We start from the raw sequence: 25,798 nt of genomic DNA, 5'->3' as shown, positions 1-25,798 counted from the left end.
TTTTTGGTTTTTCTCCGGTACCGGGAACCGAACTCACGACCTTGCGCTTGCCAGGCAGGCGCTTTTGCCGCTGAGCTAAATCCCCAGCCCCTCCTGTCCCAACTCTTAAAGGTTCACAGTGCCTCCCAATTATGCCACTCTGGAGACCAAGGAAAACCTTCCATATATGGACCTGCGGGGAACATTTAACAACCTGATTGTAACAGGAGGATAATTAAAAACTGCAAAATACTGTCTGATATGGTGTCATTTACTCCATAGGGAAGATGCAAGTATTCCTAGATTGAAAGAGCCTCGTTCATTCTGGCAAAATTTGTGGTAACTGAACTTTTCATCTTAAGTAGGGCCCCAAATAAGACTTTTTCATTGGGTATAAAGTGGAGCTATCATAATCTCTGACAGGACATGTGGACACAACTGTGTCATTCTTAATCCTTTATTTGCCTAAGCATTGTCCTGAGCTAATAATGAAACAATTGTGTTCTACTAAACCAGAGGAGAAGGAAGAGGGTGAGAACTTCAAAAGTCAAATCTGCTCATACAGGGTGAGGAGTTTCTTATTAAGAAGTAGGTGGAGGAAAGTGTAGGTGAAGATGAATGTGTGCTCCCAATTTTGTGAAAGATGTTATAGCGAGATCAAAGGCTGTACTTTTGCACTGGTAGGTTAAAAAAAAACTATCAAGTAAAGAAATGAGACATTATGTCTGTCTATGCCTGATCTTCAGCCCCTCTGTTACTTCTTTAGTTTAGTATGCACCTAATTTATCTTTTTTTTTTTTTTTTTTTTTTGCACTGGAGACTGAACCCAGGGCTTTTGCATTGAACTCCAACTCAGCTCTTTGTTTTGTTTTGTTTTGAGACACAGTCCCGCTAAGTTATGAAGTTGCCCAGGCTGGGCTCAAAACTTGCTGTCCTGCCCTGGCCTCCCAGCATGCTGGCATTACAGGTGTGAACAGGTGTGCTCATATTTTGTTTTTGACCAACATTTATCAAATATTTGTCAGACTCAGCTCTGGTGGATTTTGGTTGTTTGCAAAACTCCTGTGTGTTCACAGGAGAAAGATTTCCCAAAACAATATATTCAAAAGAACTGGCTGTAATAACTGAAAGAAATTTAAAATGCCAGAAAAGCAGTGGGAAGAGGATGGCTCATTAAAGGGGCACCAAACGGAGTCATCATGCCCACCAGGTGGCACCACAACTGGCTCTGCCACACTGCTGCCCCCAAGACCCTGCTATGCTGTGTGGGCAACAGGCCCGTGGGGAAGGGCACCTGTTCTTGCAGACCCTTGTGCAGGCTGTGCGGCACATGTCCCACACCTGGGCTTGCAGACCATCCCAGAAAATAAAAAATGTGTCTGATTCGTACGGAAGTAGAAGCACACAAAAGTAGACTTTTCTTGGTGTTAAAAAACATTACTACACATGTATGGAAACTACATAAGGAAATTACTAGTTAGTCGTTTGTATTTAGGTCAACCACTGTAAAAAGTACAGCCTCATTTTTACAAAAATTCCAGAAAATTCTCTATCAGCCTTCAGAAGTTTTAGTAAAACCAGCTTAATACACTTTGAGAATAAGCCATACTTGGCTAAGAAATCATCTCATCTCTCATTAACTTTGCTCTTGAGGAAGAAATATTCTCAGCACTTAAACAAGAATATTATAGTCCAGTCTCAAATGCCCTCTAGTCACTTTGGTCTCAAGGACACATTTCTCTCAAACAGCTGAGCTGTAACCCAGTGTCCCCAGAGGCAGGCATATTTTTCTGTGTTACATAACATACAACTGGTGGCACTACTTTTCCATCTCAATGTGCCTTTAACTGTATATATTTTATATTGGCAAATGTGGCAGCTTTATTAATTGTGGAATTTAAAATGGGACATAATTGGGGAAAACACTGATATATCTTGATGTTATATCATGTGACCCTCCCTAATACTAGTTTGCACTGAATATATGACCTTTTTTACTTTCTCTGACCTCAGTCTTGAATTGTTCAAATGGCCTTTCTGTTTCCTCCCCATCTATCTGCCCTCCAACTGCCAGTGCTTTTCAGTCAGTCTTTCTGGAAAGGAGTTTTAAAACTAATTTCAAAGTGTTTTTCTGATTAGAGCAGTTCACTGGAAAAATTACATTATACAGCTGGCCAAGAAGTGAATCAGTCTGGGAACAAATTGGGACATTTTGTCTCCACTGTGGACAAACTAGGAACAGATAAAGGATCGTGAGCAACCAAAGGGGGCTACAGACACGGATAACACAAAAGCCTCAATAGTTTTACTCTTCAGCTAATCTCTTTTCAACATTGTTGATAAAGTAAAGACAAACTTGATGGGTTTCTTTTTTTTTTTATTAAACACAACAAATTTTATTACATTATCAATACAAATGAAAAAATATCCTTGAATGAATATGATATATCTAAGATCTGAAGGATTTTCTCCATTTGACACAATAAAAATATCAATTCTTTTTCTTTGGGTTTCTTTTTGTTGCCTCAGGACATCAGCGAGTCACCTACCCAGTGGCTAAGGGATGTCAGGAAAGAGCTCTAATGGACTGGGGAGCATCCTGGCTCCTCCCTTCCTGAGTAATCACCTGGAAGAGTAACTGCGGAGCCTGCTGCAGAGTGACTTGGGTCAGCAGGCTTGCACTGATAATATGCTGCTGGTAGGTTCTCCTGGGGACAGAAAGACACCTAGAGGCCATCCTGAGAAGCCACAAACACCACAGATGCAAGGCAGAAGCAGTGGCAGACTGGACGCTGGGCCCACTGTACTGTCTTGAGACACTGGCCACTCTGCAGCTCCTCCCCACCCGCAAAGGCTGGGCGTGGACAGCCACTCCTTTCCCTGGCCTGGGCCTGCTAGTGTTTCCGCCCAGGAGCTCACACCTGTGCCATCTGGAACACATATACCCATCTTCACCTAGATTACTATCCATCCCTTAGGTTGCAGCGAAACTTTCAATCTCTCAAGAGGCTTTCCAGATGACAGCCATTGACACTGAACTCTGTTCTGTTCTCAGAGTAGCCTTGGCTTGACCTCCCCAGCACTCACCAAGGTTTGTAACTGTGCACACACTGTGTGCTACCTATGGCATTATGGTTGCTTCTCCAGCGGCCTATGACCCAGTCTGGGAAGGCAGGGGACAACTAGATTTTGTGTAACATCACATCTGCAGCACTTAGAACGGTGCCCCACGCATGGCAGGGGCTCAGTGTAGACCTGCCATGGGGGGACAGATATGCTTTCCTTTAAATAAAGTGGCCTCAGGAGGCTAGACAGGGGGACTGCCAAGAGTTTGAGGCTAGCCTGGATTACAAAGTGAGACCCTATCTCAAAAAAAAAAAAAAAGTCCAAACAAGTGGGATGATCTCATGACTGATGTCTAAACTTCATTTAGAGGTAGGAAAGAGGTTGAAATATAATGTTTTAGCACAAAGGCTACAATGAAGAAATAAAAGTTATCTTCATCATTTCCTAGTGATAGAAATTTATAAGGGAGGTGAACTGAGAACCTATGTAGGTTTTGAAAAAGCCACTGATTTGTGATATGGTCATAATATTTGTTGTATAAAGGATAGGCATTTAAATCTGTTTTTATGAAATTTATTTCCAAATTGAAGTGGCAGTGTATACAAAGTAACAGAGCTTGTGATAATTTATAGGAATGTTTGCTATGACATGCACATTAGGAAGTATTTCCAACAAATACATATCAGTTTCATGCTGAATAAATAATCCCCCCAAATTTTTATTTTTACATAAAAATAGAATATTGCACTGTTAACAAGACCAGTTATTTGCATATCTTCTCTTTTGATGAATGACAAAATTCAGCCCTTAAAAAAAAAACTGAGTAGCAACTCTATTTTAATAGGAGACTAAAGTTCTCAGTAAAAAAAATGGAAACTAGACAATAGCTGCAATTTTGTTTTACACAAAGCAAATCACTTCAACGTGAATAGGAATAATCTCATCTCTGCAGTTACATGAACCTCAGAATTAATCCCTGGCCAGTGCAAACCATGATCCAAATGCAGCCAGCAAGGTCCTCAGCATGTGTGTCCAGCTGAAGGTTAGGGACACACATGGTCATTCACTTGCCTGGGTCCCTATTTTGATGGCAGAGATTTTGCAATTGTATTTTATAGTTTCTAAGCAAAATGTTGTAGAAAGTGTAGAAGTTATAAAAGTAGTTGTATAAACATTTTTTGAATTAAGTTTCCGTAGTAAATGCTCAAGTTATTCTTAGGCAGGAATACATATTTTTATCCTGTAGTAACATATTTCTGAGCCTATTTTACAGTGTTTTCAAAGCCACTAAAGCAGCACCCCAAGTAAAAATACAGCTGTCACAGCACAGCAGGGATAGACTATTTCAAGATTTTTAGAAATTCTGTCTTTATAGTGTGTAGATTTGCCATGGAGTACATGTAGATTTTTCTAGTGTTCCTAAAATTCTCAAGTGGAATAAGTTAGTAGGAACAGGAAATGATTTCCTAAAAGAATTATTCTGTCTTCTGTTTAAAACGCAGTATACTGTCTCCTTTTCTAATTATGTTCTGGGTAAAAGAATTTTTCCTGTGATGAGATTAAGTTGCTATATCTCAGCTGTATTTGATACCTGTGCAAACTTCTTGCGTAGTGGAGGCTTTCTATTGTAAATTGGTTAAGCATTCAATGCTCTGTAAATAGAACCGTTATTGGCAGATACTGAAAGAGTTATCATTACCATTAAACTATACTGATTCAACTAAGGATATCCAATATCTAGTTTCATGGATTTTAAGTAAATCCATGAAATCAGAGATATTTGCATTCTTGTTTGTGGCTGTCAAAAAATTCTGGTTCTCCTTTGAGCTAAGAAGGCAACTAGCAAAAACTGCCTAGTGCTTAGATTCATTCATAGTCTTGGTATTCAGATATTCCATAAAATGTTTAGTGCAGAGGCGCTACTGAATAGTCTGCTTCTCCAAGAAAACAATTATTGAGTCCTAAAAATTCTTGTCTTTTTTCTTTCCTTTTTTGGCTGTGTGTGTGTGTGTGGGGGGGTATCTCAAGGCAGAAAACTTTTAAAATCTACAATATCTTACATAAATACTTAGCTAGCCAATTTAAATTTTACTGGCTCTTTTGATTAAAAAAAAAAAAACAAAAGGATGACATTTATTTTTTCTTTAGAATAGCTCTGCGGGAAAAACTTTTAAGACTGTAACTTTAATTTACCATGCAAGACCTGAAGCTTGTTGGTTGGTGCACAGTGCACAATCTTCTGTATCATCACTAAATTAGGACAGAACTTTCCCCTCGGGACCTGAAGTGCCTTTGGAATTTTGTGCAGAAGAGCAGATACTATTATTTGGATGTTTGTGCAGTCATCCATTTCTTCAGGCTCAGCCTGCTTCACTGGCCAAGCTGACTTCTGAAATGCGGGTCCTGTGCTCTGTAGAACACAGCCCTCATGGTCACCCAGCTGCGTAGCTGCTAAGGAAGGAATAGAACATGGGCTGCTTTACACGCTGCTGGTCCTTCCGACACCAGGCGATCACTGTCCCCTCACTGTTGGCTGTGTACAAATGGTGGCCATCACAGGAAAACGTAAGGCTGTAGAAACAAACCCCATGGTACATTACATTTCTTAAAATTATATTAGCATACTGGTCATGACACTGAAGGTAAAATATTTTTCCTGGAATACAGAGACACAAATTGTGGCTATTGCTCACGGTTTTGACTGTGTTTCTGAGACATCACTGTGCTGACAGGTTGTGTGGCTTTTAACCAGGTAACACAAGATAAAACCAGGACCCAACAGCTCAGGACAATATGTTCCTTCTTTGCATGGTATTTTATTTTTTTCTTGTTTATGCTTTATTACCTAAACCACAAATGCTTTGCTATAGGAAAATTTAAAAAATAACAACAGTATATCTTTAAAATTATAATTATTTTATGGATAAAAAAATAACCTTAAAAATAATTTAGGCTTCGATTCCTGGTATCAAAAAAAAATTAAGTCATTAAACTTTAGAGGTAGTACAATGAAAATAAATTTATTTTAATAAACTAGAATTTGACTCACTTTACTTCTAATTGAGTTTTTAGAGTCAAATTTGTTAACCTAGCGAAGGGTAGCCGGCTGTTTATCCATCTTGTCAAGCACATGGCTACAGCAATCAGTCACCATTATGGTTTTTGCAGGCTGGGAAGTGAAAAAGCACAGTTTTTTAACTTTCAGAGGCCTCCTGGGCTCACTATCCAGCCTGCCTGTCCAGTAGGCTCTGAGCTCCTGACTCAGACTCATTCTACAAGACAGGAAGTGTGGTCCTTTCACTCTAGGTCCTGGACAACCTGCTGTGAGAAATGGCTGGTTTTTTATGATGCCTTCAAGCATATAGTTCTTTAGGTCTGTGTGCTTTAATCTCTCTCTAGCAAAAATACAATCACAGATCATATTTTGAAGAATAAAGGGGGATGATCTTACCTTATAATAGGCCTATTTGATTTGGGAAATGTAATTTCTCTCACAGGCTTTAAGTCCCAGGTGCTCCATAACCTACAAGGAAAAAATTTATCTAATTATGCAAACTAAAACTACCCTCTTTGAAAAAGCCTACACATTTGTTTCTGTGTTAAAAGTTACCTGGAAGAAACTATAATAAGCAAAGAACAGTATTATTGCTACGAATTTTATAAGGGTGAATGTGGGAATAAAGAACTTTTAACTTTATATACCTTCATACTGTTCATCTTTTATAGTAAATACAGAATTTCAAAACTGCACTAAACCTATCTTTATTATTTAGAAATAGAACGGGAACAACTGAAGAACCTGTATCCAAAGAAGATTTTAAATTTCCAGATATTAAATATTAACATGCCTACATATTAACAACTAATTTCTAGGGCTGGGGATATAGCTCAGTGGCACAGCACCTGTCTGGCAAGTGCAAAGCCCTGAGTTCAATTCCCAGTACCAACAAAAACCTAAAAACCCCTAAATTCTGAAAATGTTACGTCCCTATGAATAAAAGCCAAAAAAGAATCCAAAGTTGGCTTACCTCACAGTTCCATTCTCTAAGCCTCCAGCAATTACATTGATAGATACTCCCTCGGGCTGGTTGGAGAAAGCCACGGAGCAGATGATCTCTCTGCAGTGGACATGTCCAATGAGGTCTCCATTTACTGTCCAGAGTCTAAGGTCACTGCCACCGCCCGCTAAAACACCAAATCATCCAGAAGGTCACCAGGATACAGGGTCTCACAGCCCAGACACATGGGCCCTGAAGGGCATTCTTGAGGGCCATGCTAACTAGTGTAGTTATGATGTTCACAGACAACTATGACCAAAGACTGTTTAAATTACTCCAGTGTAAGTCCCACAGAGGCTTACATATTTATCTAGAGACAATGACTCATGAGAATATAAAAATGTAATGTACAATGTAGAGCAACAAGGTAAATTAATCATGAATCTTTGTGTAATTACCACATTTCAGCCTTTGAAATACCAAATTTTACTTATATTTGAAAGTACCTGGGAAGCCGGGTGTGGTGGCACAAGCCTGTAATCCCAGAACTTGGGAGGCTGAGGCAGGAGGATCATTGTGAGTTTGAGGCCAGCCTGGGCTACAAAGTGAGCTCAAAGCCAGCCTGAACTTCATAGTGAGACCTTATCTCAAAAAGACAAAAAAAAAAAAAAAAAAAGTACCTGGAACACTAAACAATCTATAAAAAGATGAAAATATCTATAAAACTATCCAGACGTAACTTGTGTGACTTTCAAAGAGAAAAAAGAAAGTTATAGTAGAAATTACCTGAGTTAAAAACTAATTCTTAACAAGAGTAGAAAACTTCTCTTTAAGTCATCTAGGATGGATTTATCAATGCCTTATTAAACTTTGTTTCTCTTTTCAAAGATCACAGAGTGGCCAGTTTTTTCTAGTTTTTGAAGGGTGAAAAAGGCAATCACTGTGTATCATGCTTTAAAAGTGGGCTTCTTGGGCTTACAATGACATGTACAGCCTTCTTTGAGGAAATATTCTCTGATTTAAAAAAAAGGTTCTGAAGTGTGACTACCTTTGGATGACATGTCTTATACCCTTAATTTTACCTTTTCATTAGGACTAACGAAAGTATTTATTAAACAATGAAAATAGTTCCCCCACAAGCATTAGAAATGTCACATATCACAGAGGAAGGGGCTAGTGTGTTGTAGGTTACTCAAAATAGCCCAAAGGCAGAAACCACCAAATGTGCACAACAGATGAATGGATAAACAGATGCTGTGCGTATGTAGATATATACGCACTATTGTGTTGAATATATTATATTCACCACAAAAAGGAAAGAAGTTCTGATATGTGATACAAGATTGATGCGCCCTAAAAACATTGCACTAAATAAAATAAGACATAAAAGGACAAATAAAACACAAAAGGGGGCAGGAGGTGGGAAAAAGGAATAGGGAGTTACTACTTAATGACCACAGAGCTTCTTTTGGTTGATGGAAAAGCTTCTGAAATAGCGGTGACAGCTGCCTAACATTAAATGTAATCAATGCCATCGAACTGTGTATTGAATGCAAATTTTTTGTTAAATATATTTTCACACACACCCACTGTTACTAAGACTTCCCACTGTAGATCACCAACTAGAGATTATCTAAACATAGCATCAAGATGCAAATCGCTTCTCTGGCGTTTTGGCTAAGATCAAGTGTGAAGATGCAGGAGACTAAATGTGTTAAAGAAATGGAAATGCAAGCCAAGTCTGGCGGTATATACTTGACATTCTAGCACTCTGGGAGTGCTGGGATAGGAGGATCAAAATTTTGACTCAAAATAACTGGGGATGTAGCTCAGTGTGAAGGCTCTGGGTTCAATCCCTAATATTGGTGGGGAAAAAAAAGAAAGACAATGGAATCACCTTTTGTATGAGCAGGCTACATCTCATCTTTTCCTTTTGAATTTTGTATGTGCTCAAAGTTTTTTTTAAATAAAGTAACTAGATGAGTACTGGGTCAAGTTAGAATGGTTATGAAATCACTGATACATATCTGTAAAAGACAGTGATGCAGGGTTGGTCATTATAACTTGTAGGTACTGCACAGCTTATCCTTCAAAATGAAAAATCTAAATGTGGGCCTGCACTCCCTGAAGTGTAGTACTACTAACCAAAGAATTATCGTAGCAGCTTACCACCTAGCATCTTGGGCTACTGCAACACCAAATAACTACTTGTTTGCCTAAAACTAAACATACTGAAATTACAGACAGTAACTCAATACCAGATTGCTTTCATGTATAGTTTAAAACATCAGCTAGAAGTCAGAAACTTGGGCATTCCTCAAAAAAAAAAAAAAAAAAAAAATCTCTATTCTTTCTATTCACTGTCATGGAAATTAAAGTGGGAAAACAACTTGCCCTAAATCTTGGAGAATGGTATTACCTTCATAATGCCACCCTAACAGAGGACCAGGCCATGCATGACTCACCCTCATTCAAGGGCACGTGTTCTGATAGAGGGACAGAATGGTTACAAAAATACAAAACCTATTATAACTTATCTGTAATTTCATTAATTTCATATCCTATCACTATAAAAATCACATCTCATAATAAGACCAGAGGAATTATAGTCAGGAGGAATGAAATTGGCAGTGTAATTTTTGAGACAATTTTATACACATACAATATATATGTACATACATATACATATATACTTATTTTTAATTTTGGTTCTAAGGAAACTTAGTGTCCACTAAAATGTCACAATTTTTGGTAGGTTAAGTCTGATTACTTTCTTCCCTTCTTAGCACATAATAGGACTCTAGTTTGGGTTACTAAACATGTTTGACACTCTTTTAAAAAGTAATTTAAAAAATTATGTTCTCTAATAAGTGCTTGTTATGGTTGATGGTGTCAACTTGAGGAATCTAGAAGCTTGGCTAAATGACTCAGCAGTTCTACATCCTGGGGTGAAAAAGACATGCCCTTCTTGCACTAGGATTTTTTTTTTGGTATTCATGCTGAGCCTGTACAAGAGGAGGGCGCTAAAGACTGTGTGGGCGTGGGCAGATAGCCAGTATACAATGTAAGGGAGGAAGAGAGGCTTGTTTCCCTCCCCGCTTTTCTGCTCTTGCTGTTTTTGCTGTCTTCCACTGCCACGAACTGTTGCCCTCTGTCATGTGCCACTCTGCCTTGAAGCCAGCTGATTATAGACTAAAACTTTCACAAACTGTAAGCTAAATAAACCTTTCCTTCCTTAATTCTGAACATCAGGTATTCTGTCTCAGCAACCAGAGAAAAGTAACCAAGAACAGTGCTCTTTGTAAATTCTTTTTTATATATATCAAAAGGCCTTAAAATTTTTCAGAAGGCTTTTTTGTTCAAATTGGGAAAGAAAGTTCTGCCTATTACTCTGTTATACTGTTTGATTTCCAGAGACACCCACATATCCTACTAGCAAGTTGCTAACTGCAGCAAAAGTAATTTTGTTTTTAGTCCCCATATGACTGGCTGATGTGGTATCACAGGAGTAAATCACTACTGGCAGCAGGAAAGTAATTAACTCTAAAAAATTCAGTTCCTTCAGGATTAGTCCTAACTTTCAAACACTGCCAAAAAAAGAAGGTAGAGAACTTTATATAAATAAGCATTGTGTTATTTCCCCAGCATCCCTCTGGATGTGACACAGTAAAAGCCAACAATGCACAATCAACAAAGTCATCAGTCGGTACCAAAGTCAACTGTTTACGTAAGATCTTTTCCCTTACTTATGGTCATTAGGAAGTGAAAGCGTTTTCATGGCATGATTTTATGATTGGAGGTAAGAGTGTCAAAAATATTTTCAAGTCTGAAGTCTTTAATCATAGTCAAAGACATTAGTTTTCTTTAATATAAGAATGAATGTTTTGCAAAAACAATAACACAACAAAAAAAACTCTAAGAGATACCTGTAATGTAAGAAAAAACAAATATTTGGTTTTTATCCCTGTTCCTGACACACCTTTGGAATTTACTGTCTTCTCTATACCAGATGAGGCACAAGTCACCAGGATTTCAGACCCACCCCCAGGTGGGGTGGGGCTGGGTTATGCTGTGGCACCTATCTCTTCTGTGTCTTGGTTTTTCAATCAAATCTTTAAATGACAAGGCCAGGTCTGCACTCAGGCTGGAGAATGTACCTTGATGCCAGGGTCTGGTGCACCCTAACTCCTGTGCTCAGGACCCTTCCACACTTTGCCCTGAGTAACTCTTCACCTGGCTGCTCATTTCTATCCTTTACAATGAACGATAGTAGTACATACAGGTTGACCATCTGAAATGCTCTGGAAACAAACTTTTTGAGAACTGTCCTGATGATTCCAGTGGAAAATTCCACACCTGACTTCATGTCTATATAGGTTATATGAAACATAATAAATTTTGTGTTTTGACTTGGGCCCCATCCCCAAGATATCTCATTACATATATGCACATGTTACATAATACAATAAAGATACAAAATCTGAAATACTCTGTTCCCAAGCATTTTGGATATTCAGCCTATCTGGTGTTTCACTGAGTTTTGTGAGTCATTCTCGAAAATTATTAAATCTAGAGGTATATGGTCATGCCAACCCCTAACTCTGCTAACTACAAGTAGTGTCAGAATTGAATTGCATTATTACATACCCAGTTGGTATCAAAAATTTGAGGAATTGGTTGGTGTTTGGAAAGACATTGTACATTTGGTGTTATGTATATATATAAATAAAATGCAAGCAAAGGATAGAGGCCTACCCACTACTGATGTGTCAAAGACATTTTATACTGAATGGACGAAAAGAAAACAAGCCATTTTTCAAAGGATCCTTTCCATTTTAAGATTCTTAGAAACAGAAATTCAAATAGAAAATTCATGCACTTTCCAACTGTTCATTGCTGAAAGAATCATTTTTTAAAATGAAGGAAAAAACTGACCCTTGATTAGGAGATTATCTTTGTCATGTAATTTTTAAGGCAAAGACTCCATTGGTTTTAAGGTATGACTCCACTGGTTGTTCTAGATGACTGCTCTCTCTCAGGAATTAGAAGACAAATACTCCTGGGCTGGTCCTCTGCTGAGGCTCTTCATTTAGTCAACGGTGTGCAGCAGATAGAGGTGTGGGAGGCCACCGTTTTGGACTGAGCAAGCCAGAATGGAGTCCCTGCTGCCAGGGGTCACACAATCAAAGTGAGCTTAGAAATAGCCCAGTTTTCCAAAACACAGCCTCACACAGGCAACCATAAGGGCTCAGTCACTCTGAGCCAGCACAGGAAGTTAGACCCCGCAGCTTTCTTCAGCCTTTTCTGCTCATGCAGCCTATCTCCCCTGCTCAGCTCACAGGAGTATCTTTCCTTTCTGCACATGAGTGCTGCCCAATTATATCTTTGAATTCAATTTATTGAAAATTCCTTCTCTAATAGAAGGATGACCATAAAGTTATAATTAAAAAAGCAGAAGCCAAAAAGGATAGAAAAACACTCAGAAAATTCAGATAACTGTGTAACAATGATTTGCTTATATGTACTCAAATGCAATTTTACATATACCCAGAAAAGAGCTAAATTATGACATTAATTTCTGCATAAATTGTTCCTCAATTGAGGAACTCAGCCTTTGACCACACTGTGTTTTAATATGCTTCTGTGCTAGGAACAAAGTGCTTAGCTCTGCAAGGACCCAAGAGCAGCCAGACCTAGGAGGTAGCCACTGACCAAATGCACTGTTAGAGCAGCAGCCCTGTGCTTTGGTTTGGGGTGAGCTCACCTGAATCACACACGGTAGCAATATCACCTGATGTTTCACTGGCAGAGACGGCTGTGACAGGGCTTTTGTGTCCCGCCAGACTTTGTACATAGCATAGCCTGAAAAACGAAAGGCTTAAATTTGCATATGAAAATTATATTCTTTTACTTATGTAATTCTTTTCCTCACCATATGCACTTATTATTCATAGGGCATACATGTTTTCCCATCTGATCTTTTGATCTGAATGATACTACAAAAATAATCTTACATTGGTGGTATAGTGGTTAGCATAGCTGCCTTCCAAAAGTAATCTTACTACCTTTAAGGGTTCTTAAATTTGTAATGGATTCATTCATTCATTCTTTTTTTTTTTTTTTTTTTTTTTGGTTTCTTGAGACAGGGTCTTACCATGCAGTTCAGGCTGGCCTTGAGGTCACTATATGGCCCAGGCTGGCTTTGAACTCACTGTGATCCTCCTGCCTCAGCCTCCCAAAATGCTGGGATTATAGGCATCACCACCATGGCCGGCAGTAATGGTATTATTTTGGTGTATATTTCATATAATCCGAATAGCAATATTAAACATAGCTGTGTGGGTGGGAGATTTCTGTACCTGTTTAAGTCCCATACGATGCAGGTTCCGTCTCTGCTCACACTTATCATTATACTGTACGGCTTGCAGACAAATAAGCTGGTTATCTCTTCTGTGTGCCCATAGAGATGTATCTGAGTCTCCATTTCTATCTCTGATGGCTGAAATTTAGAAATTAAGTAAAGGATGAGAGAGCAATCGCCACACAAAATGTCTTAGAATAGTATCTTGAAAATAAAAATATAAAGTGACACAAACATTCTCAACTGACCATTTTCAATCCTGTTCAGTTCAACAGAATAAATGAATTTTTAAAAATTTAAATTACTCAATTTCATCAACTAAAATTCTTTTCATTTTTGTCTTTCTTGTTCAGTCTTTGTTCAAAGGCACATGTACTTTTTATAGTTGTAATATTGCCATATAAATAATTTTCTATTGCATACATTTTCCTATAAATATTTTCTAATTTTAAGATGGTCATCAAAATGATTTTTAATGGTATTATAATATTCTTTATAGTTAGTATACCATAGTTGACTTGAGTGGCTTTCATTGATTTTTAAGTTGTTTCCATTATTTTTGTGGGGGGAGGTTTAAGACAGGATCTTGCCATATAGTCTAGGCTGGCCTTGAACTTACTATAGAGCCCATGCTAGCCTCAAATTAGTGATCCTCATACCTCAACAGACCTGTGCCACCATACCTAGCACTCCACTTATTTTCAAGTTATAGATAATGCCATAAATTCTTCATACTGTATATAAGTTTTTTTCCCTGAACTCTTTAGCATACATTATCAGAATTGTACTAGTGGGTCAGTGAATTTATAGTTCTTGACAGGGTACTTTTCAAAGGTGTTATACCAACTCCTGATGCTATGGGTGGTGCTGGGCAGTAATGCCATATTACTTGTCCATAGTTATAGACTAATTTTCTAAACAAAGGCTGCAAACTGATACCAGCTGTCCACAAAGGGTTTGACTTCTGTTTTCTTCACTGGGCTATTTATTATCACAAACATTTTAGTATTTGCCCTTCAAAGAATATAGAAACATAAAAATAGTAAGTATAATAAAGATATAGTGATACCCAGTTAAACCTTAACATTTTATATTTATCAGTTTATTTTAAAAATAAAGTATTAAGTACTATGCATGCTGTTCTACATATTATTTCCTCTCCCTTGTCAGAAGTTATTACTAGCCTCAATTTTTTTTTATGTTTTCATGTAAGATTATACACATCTGTGTTTCTACAACTATAAACATATAGTTTCTCATGTTTATAAACTATATATATATATGAAATTTATATATTCTGATCTTGCCTGTTTTGTTCACTACAACTTTAAAAATATATTTGTATTGATATATTAGGTATAGTTTTTCTGTCTTAACTGCCTATTTTATTCAAACAAAAAAATGTATTTTACACTTAGAGAATCAAAAGATAGGGCAATATGCAGCTTGAAACTGAAGCTATATAGCAGTTGCCTATTAAGCCAGGGCATGTTTTCTTCAACTGAACAGAAATAAGACCAGCAACCAGATTAGCTTCTAAAAAAACCAAGAGTCTGGATCTGGATCTCTAGGATCCCCTTTGTTTAGAGGGCCCCATCTGGCTCTCTGTGATCCTCTCCACATGGCCAGGAGCCCACAAGACCTCAAGGGTGTTCCCTATAATCCTTTATGGCCTTGCTTTGGATATGTGGGCTAAAGGAATCCCCTCACTAAAGGGCCTGACTTTCTTCCTTCTCTGCTTGAGCTCTGCAACATTTGAATTTGTGATTACCCAAATTCTAATCTTTGAACATTTCCCAAGTGTTAAATGGCAATCAAGGTGTCTTTAAACATTTCTTTTATTATAACCATTTTTATAAACAAGTGTCAACTTTTTCACATATTCATTTCCTTAACTGTAATTTTGTGTACTTGGTTTTATGTATTTGTCACTACATTAAAAAGTTATTTGTAGCCTGCGTGGGCACAGGCTTGCTTGCGGGCCGTCCTGCGGGCGGGAGACACGGGGCATGTGGCTGGTGCCTGCAGCCACGGGTATCCAAATTGACCCCAAAAGAGGGAATCTAACAGGCCAGTAGCGATTGAAGAAATTGAGAAGGTTAGCAAACAGCTGTCATTCCCTGCAATGCAAGGATCAGCTGGTGTCACAGGTTTAAAAAACCTTCATGAATAGGAGAGATCAGAAGCAACATGATGGGTTCAGAGGCTCATGAAAAGAGACCACCAATCCCAACATGTTCAAAACAAGACATATCACCTCACAGTACCAGTGTTGGTGAAATGAGGCATTATTTGTATGGCTGCTGCACAGCTTTCACCAATATAGCAATCACATTTCCAATTCAGAAAGTCCTCTTTCAGCAGCAGCTTTACGGGATCAAAATCCAGGATGCAGTACTGCAGTGGAGGAGGGACGGATTTCGAAACTTGTATCGTGGAATCCTTCCCCTATTAATGCAGAAAACAACTACCCTGGCACTTATGTTTGGTCTGTATGAGGATTTATCTTGCCTTCTTCATAAACACATGAGTGCTCCAGAGTTTGCAACCCGTGGTGTGGTGGCAATACTTGCAGGGACAACAGAAGCCATTTTCACTCCATTGGAAAGAGTTCAGACATTGCTTCAAGACCACAAGCATCATGACAAATTTACAAACACTTATCAGGCCTTCCGGGCACTGAAATGACTTGGAATCTGAGAGTATTATTAAGGCTTGGTGCCTGTTCTTTTCCACAATGGATTCAGCAATGTTCTTGTTTTTGGCCTTTGAGGTCCCATTAAGGAGCATCTCCCTACTACGACAATTCACAGTGCTCTTTTGGTTAATGACTTTATCTGTGGAGGTGTATTGGGTGCCATGTTGGGGTTCTTGTTTTTTCCTGTTAATGTTGTAAAAACTCACATACAGTCTCTTATTGGTGGGGAGTTTCTATCTTTCTCCAAGGTTTTCAAAACAATCTGGCGAGAATGGGACAGGAAGCTGACAAATCTCTTCAGGGGAGCCCATCTGAATTATCACTGGTCCCTCATCTCTTGGGGAATAACCAGTGTGACTTATGAGTTCTTGTTAAAGATAATATGAAAAAGTCAACAGTGAAGTGCCATGTATCAACTAAACAGACTTGAGAAAATTCATATTGGGTTTGGTTTGAATTGACCCCAATACAAGTCGGTATTGTTGAGTCCAGGCCACAGTGAATCATGGGCAGAGCTGTTTCCCAGGAGTACCAACAAAAACAGAATAAAAGGTTTCAGTAGGAAACTTTCAAATTTCAAAAAAAAAAAATTATTTGTAGGATTTCCTGTATTTATGAAACAGAATCCAAGTACCTTCCCTTGTCTGCCAGATGATGTGAATCACCATATCAGTCTGGGCCTCCCTAGGTAAGGTCAGGTCATGAGGATCCTTGACAACCCAGGAATTCCAACCCAGACTACAGTTCTGTGCAGGAGCTGGTCCCATCCACCTCATCCCCTTTAGGGACCAGTGTCTGGAAGAAGACCTCCTTGGTACTCCCCAGCTTACTCAGTCTCTAGTGCTCTCTTCTACTTCTCCCACAAAAGTCTATCCAAGGACAATGTCACTGTTCTAGGATTGGCAGATACCCTTGATATTGAGCTCCTGGGTTTAAGTGATCCTCCTGTCTCAGCTTCTCAAGTAACTGGGACTACAGACATGTAGGCTATCCTCTCCTATTTATCTTTCTGTTGTGGTAGTTTCCTACTAGCCTGTCAGATTTTTGATGCTTTTAAGACAAATTCATATAAATGTATACTGCTAAAGGCTAGATAAAACATATATTATTGTTTTTATATATTGTTAAAGTATAAACACATTTTATAAATACACATTTATATGTATAATTTTATCCAGGAACTGGGGATCCAGAGTAATACAGGCTTGCCCTCCAGCTGCTCTGTGGCAATAATGAGTGAAAGCTGCACTAGGAGGATTTCTGCAGAAACTCTGAGACCCTCAAGTAATACCCTCAGATTAGAGGGAGGGGTAAAGGTGGGGTCACTGGGGGTACTGAGTGGCAGAACAGATTGAGGCAAAGGAAAGGGCTTGCCAGACAGCATCAGAGGTGAGGAAGCAGTGTGCATAAGGACATAGGAGAAGATGGCACTGCAAAAAGGAGCAGGTGGGAGGACCTAGGAAAGAAAAGATGGGAAGACAGAGTGGCCAGGGCCTAGGTTTAGGGTGTGTGGGACTGGCTGCCTGTATTTTGTCCCCAGGCATTGTGGGATACCACACTAAAACATTTTATCCAGGAGTTAAGGATATAGTCAGCGTTTTAGGAAGACCCCTCAGAAGCCTGTGGGACATCACTGGTGGGGCAAGAGACTGAAGGCCAGGACAGTGAGGAGGCAACCACAGTGGTGAAGTGGGGGGCACATGGAAGGGGCCAAGCTGGGGCAGTGGACGTGAGGCTGTCCCTGTCTGGTATAGACAGGTTTGACTCATTCTTACCTATCCTGTGATTCTTTAATCTAAAATTTAAATTTTAATCCTGGAAAATTCCCAGTTCCTATCTTTTCAAATTCTGCCTTTTTCCATTCTTTCTTCCTATGACTATGAGCCATACCTGGACCTTCTCATTTTTCTCCTGACACCCCTTCTGCTCTCTTCTCCTTATCATTACATGTTGCAGTGTGTGTAATGTCTTTCAGACAGATCTGGCTTCCAGTTTATTAATTCCTCAATCTGCTATTTCACTGGTCATTAAAATGAACTAGATGTGAAACCTTGGGCAGGTGACAAGAATGGTTAGGTCTGTGTTCAGGAGTGTCACCTGAAAATAAGAACACCACTAAAACCTACACCCAAGGATTGCTGAGATGATTCAACATTCCAGAATATGTAAACAGCTCTGAATAATGCCTGATACAAAGTAAGAATTTGATAAATATTAGCTATTATTTTCATTATTTCATTTCTAGGAGTTTTATTTTTTCTCATATCTACTGTTTTTCTTCTGTGACTCATTTTAAATGGAGCAAGTACCTCTGATTCACTGATAAGATTCATGAGTGACCTCAGCTTTGAAATTAAATGAAATCAATGCTCTACTTAGCCAGTTACAAGTTTCAGCTCTTAGGGCCAGTGCTTTTCTAAAGGTTTAGGTCAGTGTTTTCCTGAGGTTTTAGACTACTGTTATTACAATCAGTATTGTAAGAAATTTGTCAGAAGGAACCTAAGAATGTAGATTCATTGGCCTGTTTTCCACCTTTTACTTTGTGACACAAATAACAGTTATGGGGTAAACTAACATAGGGCCTGTAGAGGGGACATGATAATTTTATAAACTCTGCACTTTATAATTATTGAAAGCGTTAGTGATCTTTTGCTGGCCTCGTTCCTTTCAATATTGTTCCTGAATGAAGTACAACCTTGGGCAAGCTGCATACATACTCTTTTATCACCATCAATTTTGGGAACAAGAATATAGATGTTCATGAACATGAAAATGATATGGCTGCTTTGTTTTGTTTTGTTTTGTTTTTGTTGTTTTTTTCCAGTACCAGGAAGATATGGCTGCTTTACCTACTCAGTAGAAGAATGCCTCAGGAGAAACTATTATAAAATCAGTACCACTTCTGGAAGGTATTTTTCTCTAACATTTACATGAATTATAGGTAATGATCCCATAAAAAAATCAACTTATTCATCATTACCCAGAATACATTTTAGGAGACTTTACCTTGGAAGAATAGAAACACGCTGTGCTCAAAGTTAGGTATGTGATACTAACAAAAAGAAGATGCTTCATAAGAGCCCATTGGAAATATTGTCAAACAAAGACTTTGGCACAGCCTAGGTGGGCCCTGGGCAGGCCCGTCTTTTGTCTGAATAGGAGAACTTGAAGGAGAACATGAACACTTCAAGACAGAATTCAGAGGGTGGTCAAAGCTGCAGAACAGACAGAATGAACCTGAGGGACCTCCTGCTAACCTCACACACAAGTGTTACAAGCTCAGCTCTAAGGACACAGAATGCTGAGAGGGTCCCCATGGAAAAAGCAACAAAAACTACCTCTGCAAAAACCCAAAACAGTGATAAAACTACAAAGCTAAGTTGCATTTTTTGATGCTGTTAATCTCATGACTTGATTACCTAATATTCAGGAACAAAGGAAAATCTTCATGAATGAGCTAAAAACAAAACTGCTTTCAGGCAAATATAAACTGAAAACAGTCAGCAATATAATCTTTTGTACGCTTACCATATACTTCAAAACCAAAAGAAGGTAACTCTTGCTGTATTTAAATTATAATAGCTATACCTTTGATCTGCTATATTCAAAGGTTTTCAGTGCTCCCGTACTGAGAGCTTAATCTTTTTCTTTTAAAATCTTTAATGATATCATATTGGTGCATAATTTAAAATGCAGAAGTGAGGAAAACTAAGAATAAGGTTGGCTCTAGGAAAACTAAGAACAAGGTTGCTCAAAGTGTTGGGAAAATAAGTGGAGATAAAAAACAGAAGATGAATCCAGTTTTTAAAAAGGTACTTATGTCATGGTACAAAATGATTTGTGTGCATAGCAGACAAAGGCCCTAGTGGCAAGGTTTGGAACAGATCTGCAGGAAAAAGGAAATAGGCAAACATAGATTAGAGGCTCCAGCAGCAGCTGTGAGTATAAGAGATACATAGGGGTGAAATCCATTTTAGGCCACTGGGAGAGAAAAGGAGGCTTTCCAGGACTTATGACCCTTCTGTTTAGATTCTGTAGCATCCTGTTTAGCATGATGTGTATGTAATTACCTTATGGCCTCAATGTTTCTGCCCCATTTTTGCATTCCTTCCCCACATGTTATACTCTAAACTTCCAAGGAAACTACTTTCTGTCCCCCAAGGCCTTGGACTCAATGCTGTCTGAAATGCTGTTTCCTTTTTTCTTTATGCAGTAAAATGATCCTTTAAGATCCTGCCCATCTGTAAGTTTTTAGGATCCCTGACAATGGCTGCTCCCACTCCTGTGTGGGAGCCTGTTCTACAGCACATGTTCCCTGTCTGCTGGCTCCTTGTCTTGCCCTTCCCAGCTTGCTGCCAGGATCACTGTGTCCTGGTCTCCAGTCTCTTGCTCCAGAAGTGTTTCTCCTGCAGCTCTACAGGAGTCTCCCTCAAGTGCTGACTGGGTCATTTATACCTGATTAACACATTTTAAGGGCTCCTCTGGCTAAGAGATGGAAATAATATTACAATCACATTGATACCCCGGGGATCTTGGCAAAGGACCTCAATAAGGGTTTAAAATGCAACAAACTCAGACAAAAAAGCAAGAAGGATCTGGGAGTCACTCTATGCTATGAACTCAGGTTTCACCCAGTAAAATACATATGGCAATATAATTAAAATAACTGTGATTGAAAAAAAATCGGAGAAGATTCTAGATTAGAAAGATGATTGCCACCCCAACTTGCCATGTCTCCTGAACCATTCCACATGCAGTTGTACTATGGCTTATATCTAGATGTACTCCCAAAGCCTCATGCACTCACAGATGGGGCTTGGGGGAGGTGACTGTATCATGGATGCATGATACTAGATTAGTCTCCTTACTGGTTTAACATAGTTCTGTGTGTGGATAATGGGCTTACTGAAGAGGGCTGACCTACCCTGTGTGGGTGGCACTGACAAATAGGCTTGGAGCCTGGATGGAATAAAAAAGGAAAGAAGGAAACATTGCTGCTTCATGCCTGCCATGCTATGGACTGTGATGCCCCTCTGTCATGCTGACCTGCCTTGAAGCCAGCTGACTGTGGACTGAAACCTCTCTACAAACGGTGAACTTAAGTAAATATTTCTTCCTTTAACTTATGGGTATTGGGTATTTTGTCCCAGAAAGTAAGACAATTCAAGAAAGGAGTTAGTAAATTAAAAGAAGCATTGCATAATATGTCTTCTTTTCTTTAGTATGCTCTTTTATGTTTAGCTCTCATTAAAACATTCTTCTGATGAGTTATAGAAATTAAGACAAGCTGTATTTACCCAGAGAGTATAGGAATGCAGAACATTAAGATTTCTAAACTTCAAATTTGACAGAATCTTGTGGTATACTCTTCTTACACATTTAGGTGGATACTGAGAGCACAGGCAAGCACTCAAATGTCATGAGAAAGCATAAATACAAAATGAGTGCTATCTGTCTTGGAAACAAAAATATAAGACCTTTATATTTACAAAATTTTCATCATCCCAATAAACCTAAGTTTTATGAATCAGACATGTAAAACAGACAAACAAACAAAACAAAAAAACTCCCCAAACATGTGACCTTTCACACTTTAAGGTCAAATTACAGATGTGGAAAAGATCAAATTACAAATGTTTTAAATTAGTGTTACATGAAGCAAATGATACTTCATGAAGGTTTTCTTCCCTCACTGACATGAAAAGTCCCAAACCAAATGCACAATGAGCCAGGACCTACCGTGCTGCTGGTGAATCTGTTTGTGTAGGCTGTGATAACGCCACACTTGCTCCCAGTAAAGAGCTGGCAACTGTCAGGCACCCAAGCACAGCTAGTTACCTTTGAAAGGACAAACCAAAGACTTTTATGTTTTAAAATCATGACAAATGCTTCTGCTTTTCTAACAAGTACTTAAAAAAATAACATGATCACAAAACTTCAGGTAAACATTTTAGTTGATTTTACATTTTTATACATGAGTGTCCATTTATTCCTGAGAAATTTAACAGAACCATCAAGAACTGATTAGGTCCAAGCGTGAGTGTCAATGCATATTTCACACATTTACCTGCTTGTTACTTTCACAGACTTTGCTCTTTTTAGGTTTCTGGTGAGGAACCAGGTACATCTAAATAGAGGTTTTGCTCCTAACAGTTCTTAGGTTGTGACACAGGAGAAGAAAAGACAAACATAAAAGAGAAAAGCTGGCATTACTCCCTTGATGCCAAATCCTTTAGTCCTTACCACAGAGGCACCAACTGCACTCAGGTCAATTCTCACACATCCCAGCATGTCTTCCTGGGTACCCGGTGATGCCTGGTGTGTGCCATATTCACAGTAGCGGCCTCGAACGCTCCACTCTCCTTGCACCTTACCCACCCCACCTCCCCACCCTTTTCTGAGAGGGTTAAGGTTATCAGTGTGGGCTTCTTCCTTGGCCATCCTTCATCTCCTGATTCAGAAAAGGTAGGGCCTCTGTTCTTACAGTGAATCCTGTCCCATCTGCAAGGGTCCTTAGAACCCCTGTGCTTTCTTTAAAACAATCTTTTTTCCAGGACCTATATGTGTTCGAGTCTCTGCTATATTAGAAAATGACATTCTTTGATCCTAATTCCCGCCTCCCCCCTTTTTTGAGACAGGGTCTTGCTGTGTATTTCAGGCTGGTCTCAAACTCAAGGCAATTCTCCTGTATCAGGCTCTTGAGTGCTGGGATTACAGGTGTGTACTACCATGCCTGGCTGATCCTGATTTGGCTAAACTCTCAATATACCATAAGATATCCTGGATCCAATCTTATTTTTCTGAGTTTCTTTTTTCACTAGTTCTAACTGCTTGTAAAGACTGAGCCTTTATAACTTTTGCTCTTGCAAGAAGAAAATGTACTTTAAAAATATGTGCAATAAATGCATTCTGTCTTGCAATTATCATATGGAGTCCCTGACCCTTTTATAAAAGCTAATTTACACTATAGGACTTTAATGATCTCTTTTTCCTGTTTCTTGAAACATTTTGTTATTTCAGCATTCTAGGAATTCTTTCCTCACTACTCCTGAAAAAACTGGGATTCCCAACTATACTAAAAATAAAGAACACCAAAAATGATGGAATGTCTCAGATAATATAATAAGTGAAATAAAATGCCAATTTTTGGTTTCCTTATACATTATCCAAAATATGGTGTCATCTTTAAAAAAAGCAGAAAGGAAGGCTAAGACACCACTCCTGGGGTCTGCTTTCAGCTTTCACTGAATACAGTTAAGAATTCAGAAATTTTCATTGTCTACCAGTTATAAAAAAGAGAATGAAACCAGCAGAGGAAGATGTCTTACAACTATGACACTAATCAGAAGGTGAAGGCAAAGAGCCTGCAGAACTCTAGACTCTGGCAATATTGAAATTGATCATGTAAATAAACACACAGAGGGTGACTCTTCATATGGTAATATACAAAATAAATTTTCTTAAATTAAAGGAAAAATGTGTAAACAATATATTTCTAAGGACAAAAGTGAACTATGGTATTCTGGCCCAGTCAGTGATTTCACTGGATATACTTTATCATATAAGTATTTTACTGTAAGAATCTGGACCATCCCCTTCGGCTAAAAAAGACTTAAGAGAGCACTGTCTCATCCTTTAAGTTATCTGTGTGCCAAATTTTATATAAGTAATTTTGCAATGTTAAAATTCTTATGTGATATGTATGCATGAAATGGTGTATTATTTAGCTTTAAAAAAGTCATTTGTGCCAACACAGATAAACCTAGAGAAACCTGTACCAGATAAAACTATCAGGCACAAAAGACTAATAATACTTCATCTTGCGCACATGTAGATTCTAACAAAGCCAACCTTATGGTGGCAGCGAGTAGAAGGGGGTTGCCGGGAGCTGGGGTGGGAGATGGGTGGGGTAGGCCAAAAGGCAGAGGTCTGCTGTGCAGAACGATCAAGTTCTAGAGTCTTGTTGTGTAGCCCCTCATCATAAGGACACTGCTTTGCATCTTTGTAACTTGGGAAGACGGTGGCTCCTAAATGTTCTCAGCACACACAAATGGCAGCTGTATGATGAGATGGGTATGTTGATTGGCTTGCTGTAGTAATCACTGCACAATGTATATCAAATTACTGAATTGTATACCTTGAACACATATAGTTTTTATTTGTCAATTATACCTCAATGAAAATAAAATCACACCATATAAAAAAGGCTATATTTAAAATAACCTTTATTCAAGCCTTGGATCTGCTAAACTAGTAGTTTATACGACAAAAAGAAATAGACAAAAGCTTGTCTTTGTACTGTAGAACATGTAACAATAAATTGGAAAACTTCCTTAAGATCCTTTGCTCCTCTTTGCCTTCTCTTTGTACCAAGTCCTTCTAATGACAATGAGTTACTTGGAAGTAGCCAGCTCTTAAATAAGTAGAAAAAATCCCTAGTAATGAAAGGTATGATGATGATTGAAAATTGCCACTGAGTGTGTCTTTAACCTTGCTTTATCATTCAATTAATGCTGATGAGGGCTTCATTTGTTCTTTTAACCTTTTTTTTGGGGGGGTTGTGTTAATTATTTTTATCTTCAAAGTAGTTGCTCAGATTATGTTCTTTTAACCTTTTCATCACAAAGTCAAGGTGTTTGTAAACCCAGATTACTGAGGACAGCAGTGAGCTATACCTGGTCGTACATCTACTTATGTTAATATATTTTAATAGGAAGAATATATTTCTAACTTCCAGTGTACCTATTTCCCTTTTCTCTCTCAAACATAACAATTCTAAAAAGGAATGAATAAGGAAAAGGACATATTTATTCTATAATATACTTCTGTGTTTTCACTTATTTTGTAGACTCATTTCCAATTTCATTATACTGCCAGCTCTGTTATGATTTATGGTTATAATTTCTGTGTTTGGATATATATTTGTATCTGTGTAAAATGCTTTGATTAATGTTAGCCGATATATTTAAAAACTCTAAAAAATCTTATTAAAATTTCTAATAAGATTGTTTTTCACTGTCCCTTTATTCTTAGTTCTGATAGTTTATTGGTGAGCCAGGTTACAACACTTGGTGATGACCTTTTTTATCAGCTTACACTAAAAAGTCCTTGCTTGCCTTTTCATGGACAAAAACTGCCCAAAGGTAGTTTATCCCATTTTGAAAGAGTTCAGGCAATGAAACACATTTTCAGACACTTGAACAAAACAGCAGGTGCTATAAACGTAATGCGAGTCAGAGTGAGAAAAGAGAACTTCCCATGGAAAACCAGACAAAGGCTGCATATTCAAGTCACAGTCATAACAACCAAGGCAGCACTGTATACAGGGTAGTTATAGCTTATAAGTTCCATAGATGTCACAAACATTTTCACTACAAAGTTGCCCGGGCTGGGCTTGAACTTTCAATTTTCCTGCCTCAGCCTTGCAGAAAGCTGGTATGACAGGCATGCACCACCATGCCTGGCCTATGTTATCCTAGTTTTAAAGAAGAGGAAATAAAGCCAAATTTGGAAAGGCTGAATCACCTGCCAAAGGCCACACAGTACATAACAAAGCTGGGAGCCCAGTAAGGACCACAGGGCTGGAGGCCTACTGTTTTTCTTTTTTTTTTTTTTTTTTTGTTTTTTTGTTTTTTTGGTTTTTCTCCGGTACCGGGAACCGAACTCACGACCTTGCGCTTGCCAGGCAGGCGCTTT

General features: G+C 38.5%; 1 protein-coding gene and 1 pseudogene across 7 annotated transcripts in view; one reads left to right on the top strand and one right to left on the bottom strand.

Annotated features, from left to right (window-relative positions):
- Positions 1-3,602: 3,602 nt before the first annotated feature.
- Positions 3,603-25,798, bottom strand: part of Lyst (lysosomal trafficking regulator) — a 209,662-nt gene continuing 187,466 nt past the window's right edge. For all 7 annotated transcript variants that reach the window (XM_013504692.1, XM_013504691.1, XM_013504690.1 and 4 more), the window contains 6 exons: positions 21,842-21,940; positions 13,403-13,542; positions 12,808-12,905; positions 7,074-7,230; positions 6,497-6,568; positions 3,603-5,616 (listed from right to left, as the gene is read on the bottom strand). In XM_013504692.1, coding sequence (XP_013360146.1) covers positions 5,478-5,616; positions 6,497-6,568; positions 7,074-7,230; positions 12,808-12,905; positions 13,403-13,542; positions 21,842-21,940 — 705 coding nt within the window. In that variant the 3' untranslated portion in view covers positions 3,603-5,477. The remainder of the gene's footprint in view (positions 5,617-6,496; positions 6,569-7,073; positions 7,231-12,807; positions 12,906-13,402; positions 13,543-21,841; positions 21,941-25,798) is intronic.
- On the top strand, positions 15,586-16,488 carry LOC102020679 (annotated as a pseudogene).

This window comes from Chinchilla lanigera, unplaced genomic scaffold, assembly GCF_000276665.1.
Source record: "Chinchilla lanigera isolate Chin_1 unplaced genomic scaffold, ChiLan1.0 scaffold00091, whole genome shotgun sequence".
NCBI classification, from domain to species: domain Eukaryota; kingdom Metazoa; phylum Chordata; class Mammalia; order Rodentia; family Chinchillidae; genus Chinchilla; species Chinchilla lanigera.
The sequence above is the reverse complement of the archived record's forward strand: the minus strand, read 5'-3'. Positions and strand labels throughout refer to the sequence as shown.